Here is an 18,737-nt window from a genome sequence, read left to right as displayed (position 1 = left end):
TAAAGCTAGATTGGTATAAGACTTGCAGTTCAAGACCTAGTCCAGAGTTTAAGTAGCAATCTAGTGTAACATAGAGCTATATGTGGAAGTTTAACTTAATAGTCTCCACTATAATACCAGTATATAAGAAAATGTTCTGAAACCAAAGGCAAACTCAAACTGTATGTGACTTTGGGATCTAGTGGGAGATTGTTGGAATTTTTGCCTAACATAGGCTCAGCCAATGTAAATTAATCCACAATTCCTAAAAATCACAAAGGCCAGTCGGCCCATTCATGAATGGTAAGAGGTGGGATATTTTTTTTTGCCTCACACTGCTAGTTTAGAGAGAGTTGGACCTCCTTATAAGGGGAGTTGTTCCACTTGTTGTATGAGCATGACTCTTGTGCACACTCATCCTCCTCTACCACCCTCCTCGCCACGTGCGCCATGGCTTGGGGAGCCAAGAATTCTTTTTGTCATGCATGAATGGAATTTGAAGGGTTCGACAGAAGTTGTAACGTTTTTCTGTAGTTGAAAATGAATACAAAGAATGTTTGTCTTCAGTGGCCGCATGTTCGGTACACCTTCCAACTCCCCATTTCTCCTCCCATTGTTGCTTTTTGCCTCCTCTTCTTTGTATATAAGAGAGGTCGCTCCTCTTCAGAGACAGGCACAATACACAATGCCACAATTTCTATGTGTGTACCATTCATTTCCAAATCACAACGCCGATGCTCAATACCTCCCCATCCCGTCTGCCACGTTGGACGAGACAGCACGCCTCCAGAACTCCGTGTCTTGTGATCTTGTACGGGAGTGAGGTGATAAGGTTTTGGGGAGAGCTCTAGCACGACTGTTGGCTTCTTCATCACGGACGTCGACATGGACGCTGGCGACTACTTCCCAAACAATGACTTCTTCCCCGACATCAATGACCTCTTCAGAGATGATGCTTCAATTCCATTTCCTAGCAATATGTTTAGGCTTGTTGTTGCCTAACATATTGCTATTAGCAATCCCTTTAGACTTGTTGTTTTTCTACTCTATGGTGATTTGCATGACTTGTTTAATTTCAACCTTTTTAGTCATGTTTTACCTATTGTTTTCATGGATTAAATCATGAGGAAAATTGTTAATATCTCCAATAATAAATGCCACTGACTCTGAATCTATTGCTTCTAAATGGTTATGTAACAAAATATCCTTGCATTTTAATGTAGTTACTTATGCTATCCTTTGTGGGGCAGGGTGGAATACTAAAAACAGTATAGTTTAAACCGTTCTACCATGATAAATATGGAACATATGTGCCACCGGATCCTATCATATCTCCGAAATTGGGAAGCCCACTTTAAAGATTGGGAGGGGAAAATGTGGTCCGTTCCTGATGGGTTGAGCGCCAATCCGAAGAAGCGGTTTGTACTGATGCCCAACTGAGTTGCACTGATTTTGGGTGATTCTCCACCTGGATAACATCATTGGAGGGAGGATCTCCCGGCGGCCGGGTCTCACTATCCTATTTCTCAATGATCAACCGGAGGAGAGTTCGTCGATCCATGTGGTGATGCGAGGCAGCTGTTCCATCTGAAGACACGTGAATCTCGGTGGTGCACGCTTGAAAAAATCTTTTGGTGGTCCGTGTTACATAGAATTATTATGATAAACTTTTGGTGAAAACGCTTGGTCTCACCTCTATTCTTAGTTGGAGGCTTGTATTAGTTTCTCCTGAACTCCGTGGTTTTGTCATTGTAATGGAACTAGGAAGAAATCTCCGCAAATCAAAAATAAAAAAACTAACAGTTTGATAAATGATCCAAATGTAATAAAATCATCTCTAGTCCGCAGTTCAAAAGAAAAGTTATCTGTTTGGTGTCTGAAAAAACAGTATACAAAGTTTTTCATTTTAGTTCTCAAAAAAAGTTTTCCCTTTTGATGGCCCAAGAGAGCTCGGAAGCAAAAAGGCCTCGTGGAATCCGAGTCATCGCCATGGGGCCCGCGAATGAACCACAGTCCACCACCAACCCACACACACACGGGTGCGCTCAGGCTCATCACATCACCCGCTCCACTCCACTCCACTCGCGACGGGCCTTCCTCCGCCGTCGCCGTCCCCTCCTCCCTCTCCCAAGTCCCAGTCCGAAAACCTCGCGGCCTCACGCCACGCCACCCCGTGCTGTGCGAGATGCTCCCCGCAGGCCACCATCTCTCCCTGCTCGCGCTTGCGCTCGTGCCGCTCGCTTCCCTCGCAGGCGCGGCGGCCGCAGGCGCCGGTGAGGGGTTCTGCTCGGCGGAACCGTCCAGCGATTGCTCCCAGGGGCCTCCGCTCTACTGGAAGGTCACCAACCCCACCCTCTCGCCCGTGCACCTGCAAGGTATACCTACCTCTCTACACGGTCGCACTAGGACCCGCCGTCTCATCTCCTGCGTGGGTTGGCTTGCTGATTTTAGGATGTCTGTGGCCGTCAGAAATGCTGTTGTTATTTTCTAAAAACCAGATGTAGACGGCCACTGATAGAATTAGCGCGAAAGCAAAACTAACGAGTTAGGGGGAAATGGCACGCCCCAATTTAAAATGATGAACAACATCGATACTGATGGCCCATATTGGGCCACACAAAAAGGTTACAAAAAAAATGCATACTGACTAGGTAGTATATACCCAAGGAAATTAGAAGCATGTTTGATTCTTAGCAATATCAAGAACTGTATGATGTCATTCCATGATGCCGTAGGAACCAATATTTTCCTACATTTTTAGACCATGCAGGCTTTTCCAGTGGATGCTGGAACGGGATTGCAGTTTAGTGGTGGTTTTATGACTTTGTTAGTCCCGTTGATGTAATTGTACATCAAATGGTGGGGGTGAGTGTAGCATGGGTGGATAATTGAGGAAAACCAGGACACCTTTGGAATATTCCTGATGTTACAAGATCCTGTTGTTGCTAGAGGGAGTTTTGGTGTGAATGAGACTTGAGCTGTATATGAGGTATTGATTGTGCTCGATTGCTCACGAAATATTGGTTTTTGTCATCCACTCGTATTGGACTAGGACTACAATGGTATCATCTGCACTGCAAGCTCTCTACTTCATATCTTTTCTACTTAAAATGGATTAGAATGCCCTCGAGATTATAAATTTAGATAGCCATATACTCCTATGACACTCTTACTAAGAATTCTATACCAATTTATGCTTATGTCTGCATGCATAGTCTTAAAAGCTTTGAGAGTTTAATCATTTGCTATTAAGCTATGCTTTTATTTTAATAGAGATGGATGCTTTTATTTGTCCAGTTCGTGCTAATTTTGTTATTTTTATGGATCTCCAGATTTACCTGGCTTCACACGTAGTGTCTACAAAAAGGATCATGCTTTAATAACACCAGAAAGCCATGTATTCAGTCCTTTGCCTGATTGGTACGGCTCTGCTTATCCCGCATACTTTCTAATTTCTATGGATGTTATGCAGCTATATTTATCATTCATCTAATATCTTTAGGACCAACACGCTAGGAGCATATTTGATTAGTCCAGCCCTTGGGGCACACTTCACTATGTACTTGGCAAACATGCAAGGTATGGTATTTCTCCCGTTTACTCTCATGTGGTTACAAGGAAGGGTATTGTCATATGTAACCGCATATATCAACTCATATGAGAAAATACTAGTTAGTATAGTTGTTAACTGATCAAGATGGATGACAAGATGTTTATTCATTGGATCTAGTATTTCTTTTTAGCATGGGCAACTTTTGTGCATAATCTGTACCATCACATTGTTGGGCCAAAATGACAAGCTCGGTAGCTCTTAAGTTAAAACTCTCTTTTTTGTTCTACATCATCACATATTCACATGTCATATTTACTTCTGCTGAAACTTACTAATTTGTTGGCAAAAGACCTAAATAAGTTGATTGTTGTGTTATGCAGATGGATCAAAATCAGCCCTACCACCGAAAGATGTTGAAAGGTGCAATGCTTAATTCACTAGTTAAATGCTCATGCATGCTTGGCATATAACCGTTTTCAGAGAGTGTAAGAAATGGATATACCCTAATCTTAGGTAACTAATGGTGCATCTTAATGCGAATCTAGTTAGGTACCCTCTTTCATTGATCTTTACAAGGCCACATGTATTTCAACAGATGAATTTCTAATATTTGACGAACAGTATAGATGTTTTGTGGCAAAAAACTGGTATCTTTTGATTATTTTTTTGAATGTACTACCCTATGTTCATGTTTTTGTTGTTATGAACAACATGTTATAAAAAAAGATTAACAGGTAGAGTTCAATATCGGAGAAGTCGGTAGATTAACTGTGCCCATAAATGGATGAAGTAATGCACTTGTCAGCTCCCTTTTCTTGGCCTGACTTGGAATTAGCACCACTCCCTTAACTGAGATTTCTAGTGCTCCCACTGTATTTCCAGGCTTATTTTTGTACTTCAAGGCAGCATTGCACTGTCTCTTGAGAGCGAAAGATCCCACTCTCTGTTGGTAAGATTACATGAAATTGGTGCTTGTTTTTTGTGAATGTTTAACAAGATTAATCATGTATTTATTTATAAGCATTAGGTTATTTTAAAAACCACTGCTTCCAACTTGATGCATTCATAAGGAATTTCTTTGGATTCAGTTATCCATTTCTTCCTACATCAGTCTGTTTAAAGTCAGACTAAAACCCAGTCCTTTGAGATTCTTTATACTTGTTACTAAGATTTATATTTGGCCTCATCATTCGCAGATATACAATCATTGCAGATTGTGATCTTGTAAGATAATGCTACTCCAGTGGAGATCATATTTCTGGATCTATCTAGTGTTCTAGTCTTGGTTTTGTTGTTACTATTGCCATAGCATGCACTGCGGATAATGGTTCTTGGGAACTATCCAATGGCATATAAGTTTTTCCTGAAAGAATGGAGTTTTTTAATGTTTTTTCACTGCTGTCTTTGTTTACCAACTTTTGAGAAGCATTTTTTTTGCGGGGGACTTTTGAGAAGTAAATCTTAACCTGGATAGTTTGGTTTGATAAATGTTTTGATGATGATTGCAGGTAGACTCTTATGCCTATCTTCCTGCAAACATGAAGCACTCTATGACATCAGATGAACCAAGCACCCTGGTTATCTTTGAGAGGAGGTACAGTAGTTATCTGCCACTGCTTTACAAATTTGATGTGTATTTACCATTTATTTTAGACCTAGCTGCATTGATCTTGTTGGTCTTCATCTGTCAGTTATGTGTGTTTTAATTCTCCATGATTGAATTAAGTTACATGGTAGAAACGGATCAATCTTTAATCAATCATTATGATCACCATTCCCCTTTTTTTCCTTTTTATTCTGAACATTATTTGTGTAACTCATGTACAACTGTACACACGTTTTTCCAGCTAATGCTTTGCTTTTTGTTGTTATTTTTGTAATTCAAGCAATATCAAGCTCTATATCAATTATGTCCCTTTAGGTACACAGCCATTGGGGATTACCATCCTGATCTAATTGTTGGTTCAACAGATAAGCAGGCCCTTCTTGAAACCCCGGGAGAGGTACAATGTTGCTGTGCTTTTTTCTTTGGATCATCTTTCCTACAATCTCTAGGCACCTAAGTAACTTGGATTGCCTGCCATTTATCGGGCATTTTTCCATATACCATGTGAAAGGAAGCACAAATCAGCAAACTTAATTGTATTTGGAACCAGGATACATACTGACATCTGGCTTGCTTTCGCTCACTATTTGTTTTTTTCCTGATCATCTTTGCCATATAGTCTGGACACCTTGCCAGCTTTGGACGTCCATACAGCCGTTTGTTGCTTTTTTCCCCTGTTAAGACTTCCTGTTTTCTGTGCTGACATGAAATCCTTTGCCTCTTGTTTTTTTCACCAGGTATTTGAACTGAGGAAGCTGCTACCCACTTCTCTACCTTATGACTTCAATATTCATGTAAGTTCGATTATCGCTGATTAAATTGATTAACATATTGTTCGGCCCAATGTTGAGTTTCAGCCAACCAAGCATTGTATTTTTTTAAAAAAATTCTTCTTAGCCACTTCGAGTTAATCATCATTATCCCTCACAGAAAAGGAGAGCCATTTGAGTTTTAGCCAATGATTTTAACGGAACAAAGAAATATGTTGTGCGTTCGAGCATTTGTATTGGAAAAGGTTTTGTGCTGTGTGAATCTTATTATAGGGCACAAGTAACAATCTTGCAAATTATACCATACAACTCAGAGTTCGTTATATTGATGGCATGTTTCTAGGTATGGTGTTGTGGGCCCAAGAGCATATAGCCCGGAGCTGTTCATTTAGATTATAAGTGTCTGTTTAGGAATGTTGATTGAAGAATAACTTTTTGATACCCTTCTCCCTCTCTTGCAGATAATGGACTTTCAGCCAGGCGAGTATCTCAATGTGAAGGTCTGTACAATATTTGTGTGTGTATTATGATATTTTTCATAATGACTATTATCACGGGGTGAACTTTGATCATATTCCATTTTACAAATCTAAAACTTCTATTTTTTTATGCATACATTCATGGCAGTAGATGCCAATCCTATTCTGAAGTTCTGTCTTCTTTTTCGATTTGATTCTGCTAGGAGGTTCATTACAATCAACATGGTCTGCTGCTTTTAGAGGGACAGGGAATATATCGATTGGGAGACAGCTGGTAAGGACACAATCTAAAACATTTTGTTTCTTTTAGGTCTGGAGATTGAGCATATCTTGAGTGTGATTTATTAGGTGTGTGATACAATAGTCATTACCACTTGCTCCACCTTACTGACAGAACTTTTAATCTATTGCATTTTTTATATGCATAATCTACCATGTATTACTATGCTTCATTTTGTGTTTCTTCCATCCGTTGTCCTTCCCATTTTGGCATATGTTTGACTTACAGTTGCAACGCTATTCTGAAGCATGCATTCATTTTTTTTAATCTGAAAGTGTAACTTCACCTGCTATTTGCTAGTGGCATATATACTCCACAATGTTCTATGTCCCACTATAGACTATTTTGCATTGATGAAACAGGTATCCGGTGCAAGCAGGTGATACTATTTGGATGGCGCCATTTGTGCCTCAGTGGTTAGTGTCTGCGGACTTTGTTTTTATCATTGAGGGACTTGGATTGTGTAGGCAGCTCATGGCTGTTGCCTTGCTGTTCCAGGTATGCTGCTCTTGGTAAAACCAAGTCTAGGTACTTGCTGTACAAAGATGTCAATAGGAATCCACTGATATGAGCAAGGCAAAATCACTCTTCATGGATGGCGATAACTCACCATAGAGAGCTGTCACAGCTATGAAGAGTTCCTCTAGAAGGCACTGCCCCAATTGCTTGCTGGCGCAGGCGCATTGCTCAGACTCCAGAGTGAATCAATGTAAAAAAATGAAGCTAAATTGGAACTTGAAATTCTAATGTTCATGGCTGCCCATTTGTGGCTAGAGGACGATATGACCTGTAATCTCAACTGGTTAAACCCTAAAATAATTTAAATGCGTGTGTGGTTACCTTTTCCTTCTTCATGCCACAGGCAGTGGTGATCACAAAACAGAAGTTAAATTATTGTGCACTCCGGTGGTACAGTGATGCACGAACTCCCTTATGCTGAGTTCAAATCCTTAATTTTCGACTCGATTTGGGTTCCGATTTATTTTTATTATCCTTAGTGAGACATGTAGGTCATTTTGCATATTGCTTCAGAAATTAAGCTGGTAGATAAGTTTTTCTGTAAATAGTTTTAATGAGGTATTCATGATACTTATAGAGTATAAGGAGTTATAATTTATAAAGCAGGCTCATGATTGTTAATGTACCCTGAACTAAAAAAAAAGGAAATGCAAGTTGGAGGAGAATATATGTTTGTGCTTGTCTACGTTGCCTTCTTCCTTTTTTGAAAAGGTAATAATGCAAAAGAACGAACCTTTCCCAAAAAAGGAAATGCTAGTACTTGGATAACCAAACGCAATTGATCATGTTACTTCATTACTAGGCTACCTTATCATGCCAAATTAGCATCAGAACTGATCTGCGTGGGGATTCATCGGAGAGCTAGTGTTGTTGTTGCGGACCATTATTATGAAAGGGTGATCATTCATTTAAAAAATTAAATTATTTGCCTTAGATGATTTCAAGTTGGCATGGACAGGTGGATGTTTTATGCTACAGTAATTTCGAGTACTGCAGTAAAAAAGTAAAAGAAAAACTTGGAGTTAAAAGGATGATTTGTCAAAGGCCAGTTTTGGTCCTTGAATTATAGTGAAAGTTTGTTTTTGTTTCTAGAACTTTCCTTTAGTTTAAAATAAACCTTGAACCAAGCAAATATCTGCCATGGGTGACAAACAACTCAAGGTAACGATGCAAGGGCAGAGAGGCAAAAGGATGCTGATAAGCAAAGTAAGCAAGCCTTTGTAGCGATGAGGGCACATGAATTTCAAATTTTTTGCATTAAGATGTCGGGTTCGACATCTCAGCTAGCTTGAATTTGATCTGGTTCAAAGCTAATTCGATTAGTTGATTGTTTCTTCAGAGATTTTTCCAACTCGACTAAGAAGGGATGAAAGATGAACTATTTCGAGAGTTTAAGGCCCGTTGTAAACTAAAAGTATTTGTTAGGACGAAAAGTAAACTTCCCAATAACTTGAGAACGAGAAGCGAACTTTAGTCTAATCAAAGCTGTCCAAAGCTAAACCAAATCAATGCCGGGCTGTGACAGCCGAAAATATCTGTACGACATTCCGATAGGCTCTAGTCCGTCTGAGCCTGTCACTGTTCGTTCCGGTCGCGTCCTGCACTTTTGCACTCCCGTCCCTCCCTGCCCTCGTAATTCGCGCCAACTCCCTCCCGTGCTCCTCCCATCGCCTCCCTTCCCCGCCCGAACCCTAGCCCGCGCGCGCGCCTCTCCAATGGCGCTTCCCGCGTGAAGAGGGCGGCCGGCGCGGCAGCCCAAGGAGCAGCGTTGCGTGGTTCGTCGTCTTCGTCGGCGGCGGGAGATGTATAAGCAGCAGGGGGCGGCGGGAGGGGCGGGGCTGGACCGGAAGCGCATCAGCGACGTGCTCGACAAGCACCTGGACAAGGCCGTCGCCGCGTCGCCCTCCACGTCCAGGGGATCGGCGGGTGCTCGAGGCGACCACAACCGCCTCGTCGTGCCCTCCTCCCTCCCCAAGGGCCGCTGCTCCGAAGGTAACGCGATCTATCTCCCCCCTCTCTCTATTCTCCCCCACCTGACGACGTGCCGTCCTGGCGAATCCGTGGTGCTCTGACCCGTACGTGTGGTCATAGAGTTACGTTACTGGTTGTAACTTGTAAGAAATTTGGTAATGGATTGAAGTTCCATCCCCATTAGCCTGCCGTCGTGCTATTGCTATGAAGATTTGAGCGCATCAGGCAAGGAGGTTTTCTTTACCTTGTTGGGCCAGAATTTTGTGTTACTTTCACTACACATATTCTTGGGTTTGTAACTTAGTGTATTGTTTGCTTCGAAATAGAATGGTACAGCGTGATTTGTAAAATCCACACTTATATATGTCTTTGGAATTGTCCTTAGATGTACATGTCTTTGTATGGGGCTGTGCTAGTTTACGGGCGAACCGTCCCCCCATCGGAATCCACCGAGCCACAGTAGTTGTCGAATAGGGATAAGAGGAGAGGGAGATGCCCCCCACCCCCATCCCAGGAGCTATCCCCTGCCGCCGGCAGCGCTCCCGCTCCGACTTGCCAATGGCTACAGATCATACCTATATTTCTCTTGATTGCTATGGTGTAGTCCAGATCTATTGAGTAGTCCAGAAATTGGTGTAGTCCAGATCCAATTTCTGCTTTCTGTAGCAGTTTGTGTTGTTAGTTAGATAAAGATTATTGCTCGGTATCTTGTATTTTAGTTGCTCCAAGGTAAATTGAATCTTTGTGCACGTTTAGTTTGCGCCATATATGTTAGCTTAGGGGTTTGCTGCTACCTTTTCTGTTTTGTTTCTAGCTTAGTTTGTGCAGGTTTCTTTTTTTTCCACTGTTTTTGTTCTTGGTCGGAGGCCACCTTTGGTAGTGTGAACTCTGTCTGCATTTGGTGTTTTCTTCTAATGCACAAACGATCTGCATCTAGGTTCATGGTCGAGAAAAATAGTATTTTATAAACAAATGCATTGATGCTTCCATGCTCTTCACATTGTAGGCGAGTCTGAATCTGACAGTGAAGCATCAGATGTTAGTGGTTCTGATGGAGAAGACACCTCATGGATTTCGTGGTATTGCAACCTAAGAGGGAATGAGTTCTTCTGTGAAGTCGATGAGGATTACATACAAGATGACTTCAATCTTTGTGGGCTTAGCAGTCAAGTTCCATATTATGATTATGCTCTTGATCTCATTTTGGATATCGAGTCCTCTCATGGTAAATGTTTCTCAATATTTAATTGTTCAAATAAAACCACATGTCTGATGCATTTCTGCACTTGATCTGATGCAGTTGTGTTTTCCCTGTAGAGTTACTTGGCTTCTTTTGCATACTAGTTTAGGTTCTCAAAGGCTTTTTAATAGTGATGGCGGCACTTACTGGTTGCTTAGGCTCTATTTATAAATACACATTAGGTGCTACAGGCAAAAATATTTCTTAATGGCCTTGAATTTTGTTCTTTGTTGTGAACATCAATTAGCTTTTCTGCCTTAGTAAAAGTTTGCATCGTAATTATTCTAAAGCATAAACGGAAAGTCATGTTTAATTTTGTATGCAATAGTAAATAACATGAGTCATTTACACGGGCCTTGGTTGGTGGCTTAATATATGGCTCTAACTTGTCCTGGATAAGGTATTCTGCATGCTCCCTTTTACAATGCCTGCTGCTTTTGCTGATGCTCCTTGATTATTTGAATGTTTAGGTGATATTTTCACGGAAGAACAAAATGAGTTAGTTGAATCAGCTGCAGAGATGTTGTATGGGCTGATTCATGCACGGTACATTCTGACAAGTAAAGGATTGGCTGCTATGGTACCTGTTATGCTAACCTTTCTTTGCTAATGCTTAACCATATTTGTTTCCTAAAAATTGAAATTCTCCCATATTGGTAAAATTTGTTTATGGCAACTCTTGTTCCCTTTTTTTGGCAGCTGGAGAAGTATAAGAACTATGACTTCGGACGATGTCCACGAGTTTATTGCTGTGGCCAACCATGTCTACCTGTTGGACAATCAGATATTCACCGGTCTAGCACCGTGAAGATATTCTGCCCTAAGTGTGAAGACATCTACTATCCACGGTCTAAATACCAAGGCAGTATCCTAACCGCTCTCTTATTATACCGTCTCCTTGTGAAAAAAAAAGAGCTCCTTTTGAATTTTTACCACTGTCATATCTGTTTTAGAGCCTTGGTACTATCCTGACACTTGGTACATTTATCTGGAATCATAGAAACATCATCGTCTACTAAGCAATATTTACCTCTCAGACATTACTATATCATGGTCAAAGAAGTTGCCATTTTGTCGTTATATTTTGCTTTTTCTTTGACCATGTCCAGATATCGACGGAGCCTACTTTGGGACAACATTTCCTCACATGTTTCTGATGACATACGATCACCTCAAACCTCAGAAGCCCTCGCAGCGCTACATTCCTCGCGTATTCGGCTTCAAGCTCCACAAGCCATGACAAGGAGGTGACCTGGGATGACATCGAATGAAAGTCGGCAGACCTCTTTTTTGGGGGATCTAGAGGCCCAGGAAGTCTACTGTAAGAGTGTAATTGCCAGCTGGAAATCTGGATCATGCGATGCTCAATGTGTGCCCTGGCTGGTCTGTTCAACATTAGAAATGTAGCTATAAAAGAAGACATGAGTCAATGTTGTAACATAATTCCAACTCTATTGGTTAGTTAAGTGTGGACCTCTGATTCAAAACCAGCAGCTGCTACTTATCAGCGCTGATCCACATTTTAAGGAGTAAAATTTATGCTTTAAAATATCATCTGTATCCAGCAGCAGCTCTGCTATTTGCCAGCACTGATCCTCCTTTTAAGTACTGTAAAATTTATGCTTGAAAATATCAACTCTTGTCGAACACTGAGGAGGAATTGATACTGAACTCTGATCCCGTTGTTTTGATATTTCTTTAGCACACAATCTGTTTATGATCAGTGAAACGAAGGCAAGTAGTAAGCCTATTTAATTACTCAACTCTGGTCTTGTTTAATCGACACAGTGGGTACACAAGCTACTTCCTGTTCACACTCGGCGTCAATTTTATCCATCCGGAGGGAGTAGAAACTAAAATACTCATTAAATTTGAAATGGGAAATGATCTAATTCCCCCGGGGGATCGGCCATTGCCATCCTCCGGACGCGCTGCCGTCCGATGCGGTCCATCGTACGTATGCTTTTGGCCTGGCCCCACAGCCCACCGCTCCACCCGGGAAATATCTACTCCTACCTTATCCTCTCGCACGGTCCACTCCACCGCTTCACCACAGACCACACATCGTCCTCCCCTCTCTCTGCTTTTTTTCTCCGGCCATGGTGGGAGATCTCTCTCCACGGGGCACGCGAACATCGGTCTGAGGCACCGCCGCTTGCCCACGCAACCTCGACGCCTTGCCCCCGTCCAATCCACGCGCCTCCGCCGCCCAAGCGATGCACCGCCGTATCCAGTCCGTCTCCCAATCCCACCGGTTGTGCTCTCTCTCTCTCTCTCTCTCTCTCTGCTACCTCTGGGACAGGAGTGGTGCTTCGAGGAGGCGCCTCTCGTGCTGCGCACCAGCACCCACCGCCGACCTTGCGGAGGTGCTCGCCCAACGGCAGAGGTACTGCTGTGCGAGATGACGACGCTTCTACCGCCGGCAATAGAAGATGCTACCTGGGGTAGATGACGTCGGTGCATCAGGCGGGCGGCGTTGCTGCGAAGGCACAACGGCGTTGCTACCTACAGCGGGTGCCGGTGCTACCTACTTCCGGCGGAGTTGCTGCAAAGCCATGACGGCGGTGCTACTGCCGGCGGGCGGCGTTGCTACCTACGGCGAGCGGCGTTGCTGCAAAGCCATGACGGCGGTGCTACCGCCGGCGGGCGGCGGTGCTACCTATGGTGGGCGCCGTTGCTACAAAGGCATGCTGGCGGTGCTGCAAAGACATGACGATTGTGCTAACGCCGGCGAGCGGAGTTGCAGCAAAGGGGTTCCGGCGGTGCTGCGACTGATGCTCCGATGGTGCTACCGACGGCGAGGCGTTCCAGCGCTGCTGTGTACGGTGGTGCTGCCAGTGATGCTCCGGCTGTGCTCTGTACGGCGTTGCTGCCAGTGATGCTCCGGCGATGCTCTGGGAATAGTGGTGCTCCCGGAAAGAGATTTGCGGGGCAGTTTTTTGGTGATGATTATCGCAGGAGGAAGAAAACGGAGGATGGAGACAAAACGGGTGAAACGCATGTACGGGACACGTGTCACACGCTCGAGCCGGGGGATCGGAAGCCCGGATCCCCCGGGGGACGCTCAGCGCTCCAAATTATATGAGTTGTGGGACCCTCCTCTAGAAGAGGAGAAACCCTTCAAAAATAAGCGTATGCTGCTTATTGTGGGGTGCACACGGTATTCTTTAGTAAAAGGCGAAAGAATAGTTCGCTTTGTGCTCACCACGCACCTGCGTGCCTTTCACGGTGGAGCCTAGGTGCTCCTCTTATAGGGATGGCTGGTGAGCACTACAATTAAGCTGAGCAGTATGGGACTAAACCCGGTGTCCAAGGCCGCTTCACGCCCCACCAGAATGCTAAGCCAACCAGGCCCAGCCCACGAATGCATGTGGAGAAGAGTATCGAGCGTAAGGGACGCTGGGCGGTTCGTTTTGGACTGTTTGGGTGGCGGCGCGGACACCCGGACAGCGCCCCGCGTCTGCGTGTCTGTTTGGGTCGCACGCTGCGCCCAACGCAGCGACCACCCATTTGGTCATTTGGCATATTTCTTTGGGAAATAGGCCATCTGGCCACACATACTTATAAATAATATGTAACAAATATAGAAAAATATCTAACAATTATAGAATAATATCAAATAGCATAAAATAATATCAAATAAAATGTTGCATGATAAAGAAATGTAATGTGCCATAGTTCGAACAAATATAAAAATTACAAATTGAGATTGTCAACTCAATTTGGGCGCTCTAGGATCTCCTTCTGCCTCTTCTCGAACCAAGGTCTCTTCGCCTCGCTCATGTTGGTCAAGTCGGTGTTCATGATAAGGTTGTCCTCGGCTTGCCGTTTGAGCTCAACTTCCTTCGCCTTCAACTCCACCTCTTGGGCCCTTGCCATTGCTATGAGCTTAATTTCTCTCTCTTTGAGCTCAATTTCTCTAGCTTTGGTCTTGGCCTTGACCTCTTCAATCTCAAGCTTCTTCTTTTGGACATCGAAGTAGTTCTTCCTATCCTCATCTTTCTCCCGGCGCCTTCTCTCATTCCTTTTGTCCGTGGACACCTCTCTATCGGCATGCATCTCCTTCAAAGTGCCAAACAATAGCATGGAAGAGGCATCACGCTTCATGTCGGCTTTGGTTGCCTTATGGCCGCGAGGACGACTTGCACAAGAAGCGGAGCTACCGCAAGGCTGGTGTCGAGGGTACTCCTCGCCAATGCCCTCCGATAGGGGCTTAGGGTTGATGGAATCCTGCAAGCTGATACGAGACATCGGTTCACAGACAAGCGGGGAGAGCGATTTACCCAGGTTCGGGGCCCTCGATGAGGTAAAACCCTTACGTCATGCCTGTCTGTTCTTGATTATGATGACAATGGGTTACAATGGGGTGCCGAATAGTTCGGCTGAGATCTCGGCGAGATTGCTATCGCTAGGGTTACCTAGCTCTAAGCTTTAGCTGGCTATGATTGCTAAGATTGTTCGTGTCCCTCGGCAGCCCCTCTCCTGGCCTTTATATAGGAGGCCAGGTCTCAAGGGTCCTAACCGAGTACGACTAGGTTTACAGTACTTTTAGATCTAATCTTTCCTTGTTGGCTGCTTCCTTGTCTTGCCCGCCAAGGTTTCCTCCGGTGCGCTGTCCAGGTGGCCCATCTAGCCTTCGGGTGTCTTCATGGGCCTCCAATTAGTCAATACAGGATAGATCAATGTTGGTTACTCGAAGGGTAGTGCCCACGTCAGTAGCCCCCGAGTGTCTAGCCGAAGATAGTTCGGGTAGAGACTAATGCATGTCTTCTCCTGATGTTCTTTTCCTTCATTTTATCGGGTGCGCATCAGCGCTCCCGATGGGAGTAGCCCCCGAGTCTAGGTACGGATGCTTGCAATCCGTGCGTAGACTCAAGTTGTACCACTCGAATATTCTCCTCTATCGATGTTTTCCACGGGTCTTCATTATGCAAAGGATAATGAGTAACGTGCCCAACTTTTGTTGGTTAACTGCCGATGGCAAAACAACGTTACCCTACACAGAATCAAGTCCCCGGGCATGATCCTGGAGTGCAAAAAACTTTTATCGGGTGTGCATCATGCGCTCCCGATGGGAGTGTAGCCCCCGAGTGTCTAGGTGCAAGCGCTTGCAACCGAGTGCAGACTCAATCCTTCTTCCTTCGACTGCTCATTCTGTCGAGTCTTCATTTTATCGGGTGCGCGTCAGCGCTCCCGATGGGAGTAGCCCCCGAGTCTAGGTACGGATGTCTGCAGCCGGGCGTAGACTCAAGTCCTTCATCCGATAACCTTTCATTTCTCCTTCGAATGCCTCAGGGTTTTTTTTATGACGTCATTGTTGACTTGTAACTGCTGTGGGCTGACTGACAGGACTTGACCTGACGGGCCCACCCTAACTCTGCGCGAGCATTTTTTAGGGCTTGATCATTGCACGCGTGGTGACCGAGGTGCCTCCTCGATTTTCGCACAACGTGGACATAGTGGACCGCGGGTTTCTCCCCTCCTTCAAGCGCCACGTGCTTACTTAGCTCTTAACTTCTCAAAAATCTCCCAAGGGCGAAAAATTCCTAATCTCCTCCACGGTTCCCGCAGCATCTCCTCATTCTTCCCTTCTTCCTTCCTTCGCCGTTGTCGCGCCGCCACCGCAACTTTTCCAATCTTCCTCAGATCTCACAATGGTGAAGAAGAAGAATCCTGCCGCCGCCGCCAGCTCCACCAGCGGAGGTGCCACCGCCAAGTCCTCCTCTTCTCTTCCGAAGGGGAGCGCTCCGAGCGCTCCTCCCCCAGCTCCGGCGCCGCCAGCGCCGTCGAGCTCCATGGTCAAGCCCGGAGACTGGGTAGCGTCAACCGTCACCAAGCGTGATGAGAAGATATCCCGAAGCCTAGGGTTGATATCTTCCGATGCGGGAGATGTGATCCTTCCAGGTGCGATTTTTCGGCCTGATCCCCCTGCTGGCTTTACTGTGATGTTCTTATCTTTCCTTCACCGAGGCCTTTCACTCCCCACTCATGGATTCGTCCTCCATCTCTTGCGAACGTACGAAATCCAACTATGGCAACTTACTCCCAACTCAATCCTTCATGTTGCTGTGTTCATCACCCTTTGCGAGGCATTTCTGGGTATCGAACCTCATTTCGGGCTGTGGAAAAAGATCTTCTATGTGAAGAGATACAGCAGTAGTAATGGGTACTTTGTCACCGGAGGAGTAGGTTTTGTTGCTCGTTCAGAGGTCAATTACTTTAATTTCCCAATGAGAGAGTCCGTGCAAGGATGGAGGCTGAAATGGTTTTACGTCAAGGACTCCCTGTCACCCGAATCTCGGCTTCCTAGCTATGCCGATGTTTCCGAAGCCAAACCCAAGAACTCTTGGAAGAACATTCTCTCACCCGACGACAGAGCATCAGCCGAAGAATTATTTGCCAAATTTCTTCTAATCAAAGAGGCCGACGGCCAAACTATGATCGACACAGAGGTGGCAGCGGTATTCTTGAAGCGCCGAATCCAACCAGTCATGGCCAGAGTTCACCCGATGTGGTTGTACTCAGGTCCAAAGGATGAAACCATGATTAATGCTGCCGACCTGTCGGAAAAGGAGTTGCTTGATGAAGTCCGGCGCCTTACTTCCTTTAACTAGGAAGATTCGATTCCGCTGATCTCTTCTTATACTCCCCTTGATGCTGATCATCCACTATCAAAGGTATTTTTCTTTCTTCATGTCCTTACTATGCCGTTTTTTCTTAGCCGACACAACTACCGTTGTTCTTACTTGTTATTTTCTTCGACAGATCCCCATAGTTTCTGGAAATATGCATGATTCTCCAGATGATACTTCTGAAGGGAGAGGCTCCTCAATCCCCGTAGATTTTCACACTGTCGAGCATACAGGCCTAGAGGATGAATACAATGGTCCGATAGATTTTGAAGTTGCCCACACCGACCTTCCCTCCTCAGCCGATGACGCTGGTGTCGTGGATGGATCAATGCGTAATGACGACGCTGATCATGATACCTTTGTTGATGCAGCTGCGGAGGAGGCCAGGGCTTCACCTGTGAAAAGATCAACCGGCGTCTTCGACGATGAAGATGATCTTTTCGATATGTAAGTAGTTTCTTTTCTGAAGTTATACTTTGCCCTCTTATTTTTCTTACTCTCCTTATAACCATTGTCAACCTTTCATCTTTGCAGCGACGAAGGGTTTATCGAGCCCCCGTCTAAAAAAGCCAAATCTGATGCTGCCTCGCCGGTCGTAGTGGCTTCCGAAGCTTCGGCTCCTAAGGCCGCCCCTATGGCTCAAGCATTGACTGCTTCTTCCCTTTCCAAGGGAAAAGGCGTCTCTCCAACTGCTGCCACCGCAACTCCTCCTTCTGTAAGCCTTTTTCTAACTGTGATGCAAATCTCTTGGAGCGTGCTCTGCTTGACAATTTTTAGTAAAATATCCTTCTTTCTTAAGGACTTGCGAGGCGTTATTTCCTCTTTGGAGGCCTTCGCCTCCCAATTCACTTCTCTGGAAGCTGACAAGGCTCGGCTGCAAGAGGAAGTCAAATCTTCCTCCTTGAAATTGGATGGCGCAGTCAAGATATCTGCTGAGGCTCGCCAAGAGGTTGACTCTCTGAAGGTGGAAATGGGCAAGCTAAAAGAGAAGCTGAAGGAGGAGGAAGCATCCAGGCTGATGGCTGAAGCTCGGTCAGCCGAAAAGGATGAAGTCCTTCGTCAATCTTCTTTGGCCTTACTTGGTAATTTTTATACACCTCTGTCGATTGATGTGCTTTATGGATTCGATCCTTTTGCCAATGTACCTTTTTTCTTTCTTTTCCCTGCAGAAGCGGCGAATATCCCTGCTGATGCCCTGGACAGAGTTCCAAACAACTCTCCAGCGAACGCTGTGTCGATGATTCTTGCCTCTCACCAGCTTACGCGGGAGCTTCTTGTAAAGGGGAAGGGTGCCCTGGCGCGGATGCACTCGATGATTTTCCCCAAGATCAAGCAGGAGAAGACCCTGGGGCAGCTGGTCGATACCTTCGCGGTTGACACCAAGGAGGTTATCGAGGTATTCAAGCGTACATCGCGCACTTATGATGCTGTCCTTGCCTTCCAGCTTATGATGGGTTACGGCTTTAAGGGTGACATTGAAGGGATGACCAAGGAGTTGCCGAAAGAGCAAGACGGGCAGCTTGTTGATTTAATCGCCTTTAAAGCGTCTGCCCTTACTTGTGCCCGCCAGCTTCTTGAACTGGTTTCATCAAGGAAATCGTCGGCTGGACCTAGTTTATCGACTCAGACCCAAGCCCCTTGATTCTTGTAGCAAACTTATGCTTGAGCTGATGTGAAACATTGTTCTGCCGCAAAACTTACGCTTGTA

The 18,737-nt window shown here is 44.9% G+C and overlaps 2 protein-coding genes and 1 non-coding gene across 4 annotated transcripts; 2 read left to right on the top strand and 1 right to left on the bottom strand.

Annotated features, from left to right (window-relative positions):
- The first annotated feature begins 1,981 nt into the window (after positions 1–1,981).
- LOC127333752 (probable (S)-ureidoglycine aminohydrolase) lies at positions 1,982–7,513 on the top strand. Its single transcript, XM_051360185.1, has 12 exons — positions 1,982–2,354; positions 3,312–3,399; positions 3,482–3,558; positions 3,913–3,952; positions 4,415–4,481; positions 5,041–5,126; positions 5,454–5,535; positions 5,876–5,932; positions 6,370–6,408; positions 6,591–6,661; positions 7,030–7,083; positions 7,166–7,513. Exons 1-12 carry the CDS (start codon positions 1,982–1,984, stop codon positions 7,236–7,238), a joined length of 1,107 nt encoding a protein of 368 aa, XP_051216145.1. The 3' UTR covers positions 7,239–7,513.
- A 1,284-nt stretch (positions 7,514–8,797) lies between these two features.
- On the top strand, positions 8,798–11,948 carry LOC127333753 (putative casein kinase II subunit beta-4). 2 transcript variants are annotated; one of them, XM_051360187.2, is made up of 5 exons: positions 8,798–9,178; positions 10,164–10,382; positions 10,868–10,977; positions 11,097–11,259; positions 11,507–11,948. In XM_051360187.2, exons 1-5 carry the CDS (start codon positions 8,989–8,991, stop codon positions 11,635–11,637), a joined length of 813 nt encoding a protein of 270 aa, XP_051216147.1. In that variant the 5' UTR covers positions 8,798–8,988; the 3' UTR covers positions 11,638–11,948. The 2 variants fall into 2 exon arrangements, with proteins under 2 accessions (XP_051216147.1, XP_051216146.1); XM_051360186.1 differs by having other exon boundaries at positions 8,801–9,178; positions 11,097–11,262.
- A 1,542-nt stretch (positions 11,949–13,490) lies between these two features.
- LOC127337814 (U5 spliceosomal RNA) lies at positions 13,491–13,611 on the bottom strand. Its single transcript, XR_007874122.1, has one exon. It is a non-coding gene; the product is annotated as a U5 spliceosomal RNA (small nuclear RNA).
- Between the last annotated feature and the right edge of the window lie 5,126 nt (positions 13,612–18,737).

The sequence above is a fragment of the Lolium perenne genome, chromosome 2 (assembly GCF_019359855.2).
Source record: "Lolium perenne isolate Kyuss_39 chromosome 2, Kyuss_2.0, whole genome shotgun sequence".
NCBI classification, from domain to species: domain Eukaryota; kingdom Viridiplantae; phylum Streptophyta; class Magnoliopsida; order Poales; family Poaceae; genus Lolium; species Lolium perenne.
Note: the sequence above shows the minus strand (reverse complement) of the source record. Positions and strands in the feature narration are given on the sequence as shown.

What these genes read in the sequence shown, in the direction of transcription:
- LOC127333752 (XM_051360185.1), top strand. Translation starts at nt 1,982, where the DNA reads ATGAACCACAGTCCACCACCAACCCACACACACACGGGTGCGCTCAGG. An exon ending in TTCAGTCCTTTGCCTGATTG is followed by an intron (nt 3,400 to 3,481) that starts GTACGGCTCTGC and finishes TAATATCTTTAG; the next exon opens with GACCAACACGCTAGGAGCAT. An exon ending in GCGCCATTTGTGCCTCAGTG is followed by an intron (nt 7,084 to 7,165) that starts GTTAGTGTCTGC and finishes TTGCTGTTCCAG; the next exon opens with GTATGCTGCTCTTGGTAAAA.
- LOC127333753 (XM_051360186.1), top strand. Translation starts at nt 8,989, where the DNA reads ATGTATAAGCAGCAGGGGGCGGCGGGAGGGGCGGGGCTGGACCGGAAG. An exon ending in GTAAAGGATTGGCTGCTATG is followed by an intron (nt 10,978 to 11,096) that starts GTACCTGTTATG and finishes TTTTTTTGGCAG; the next exon opens with CTGGAGAAGTATAAGAACTA. An exon ending in ACGGTCTAAATACCAAGGCA is followed by an intron (nt 11,263 to 11,506) that starts GTATCCTAACCG and finishes GACCATGTCCAG; the next exon opens with ATATCGACGGAGCCTACTTT.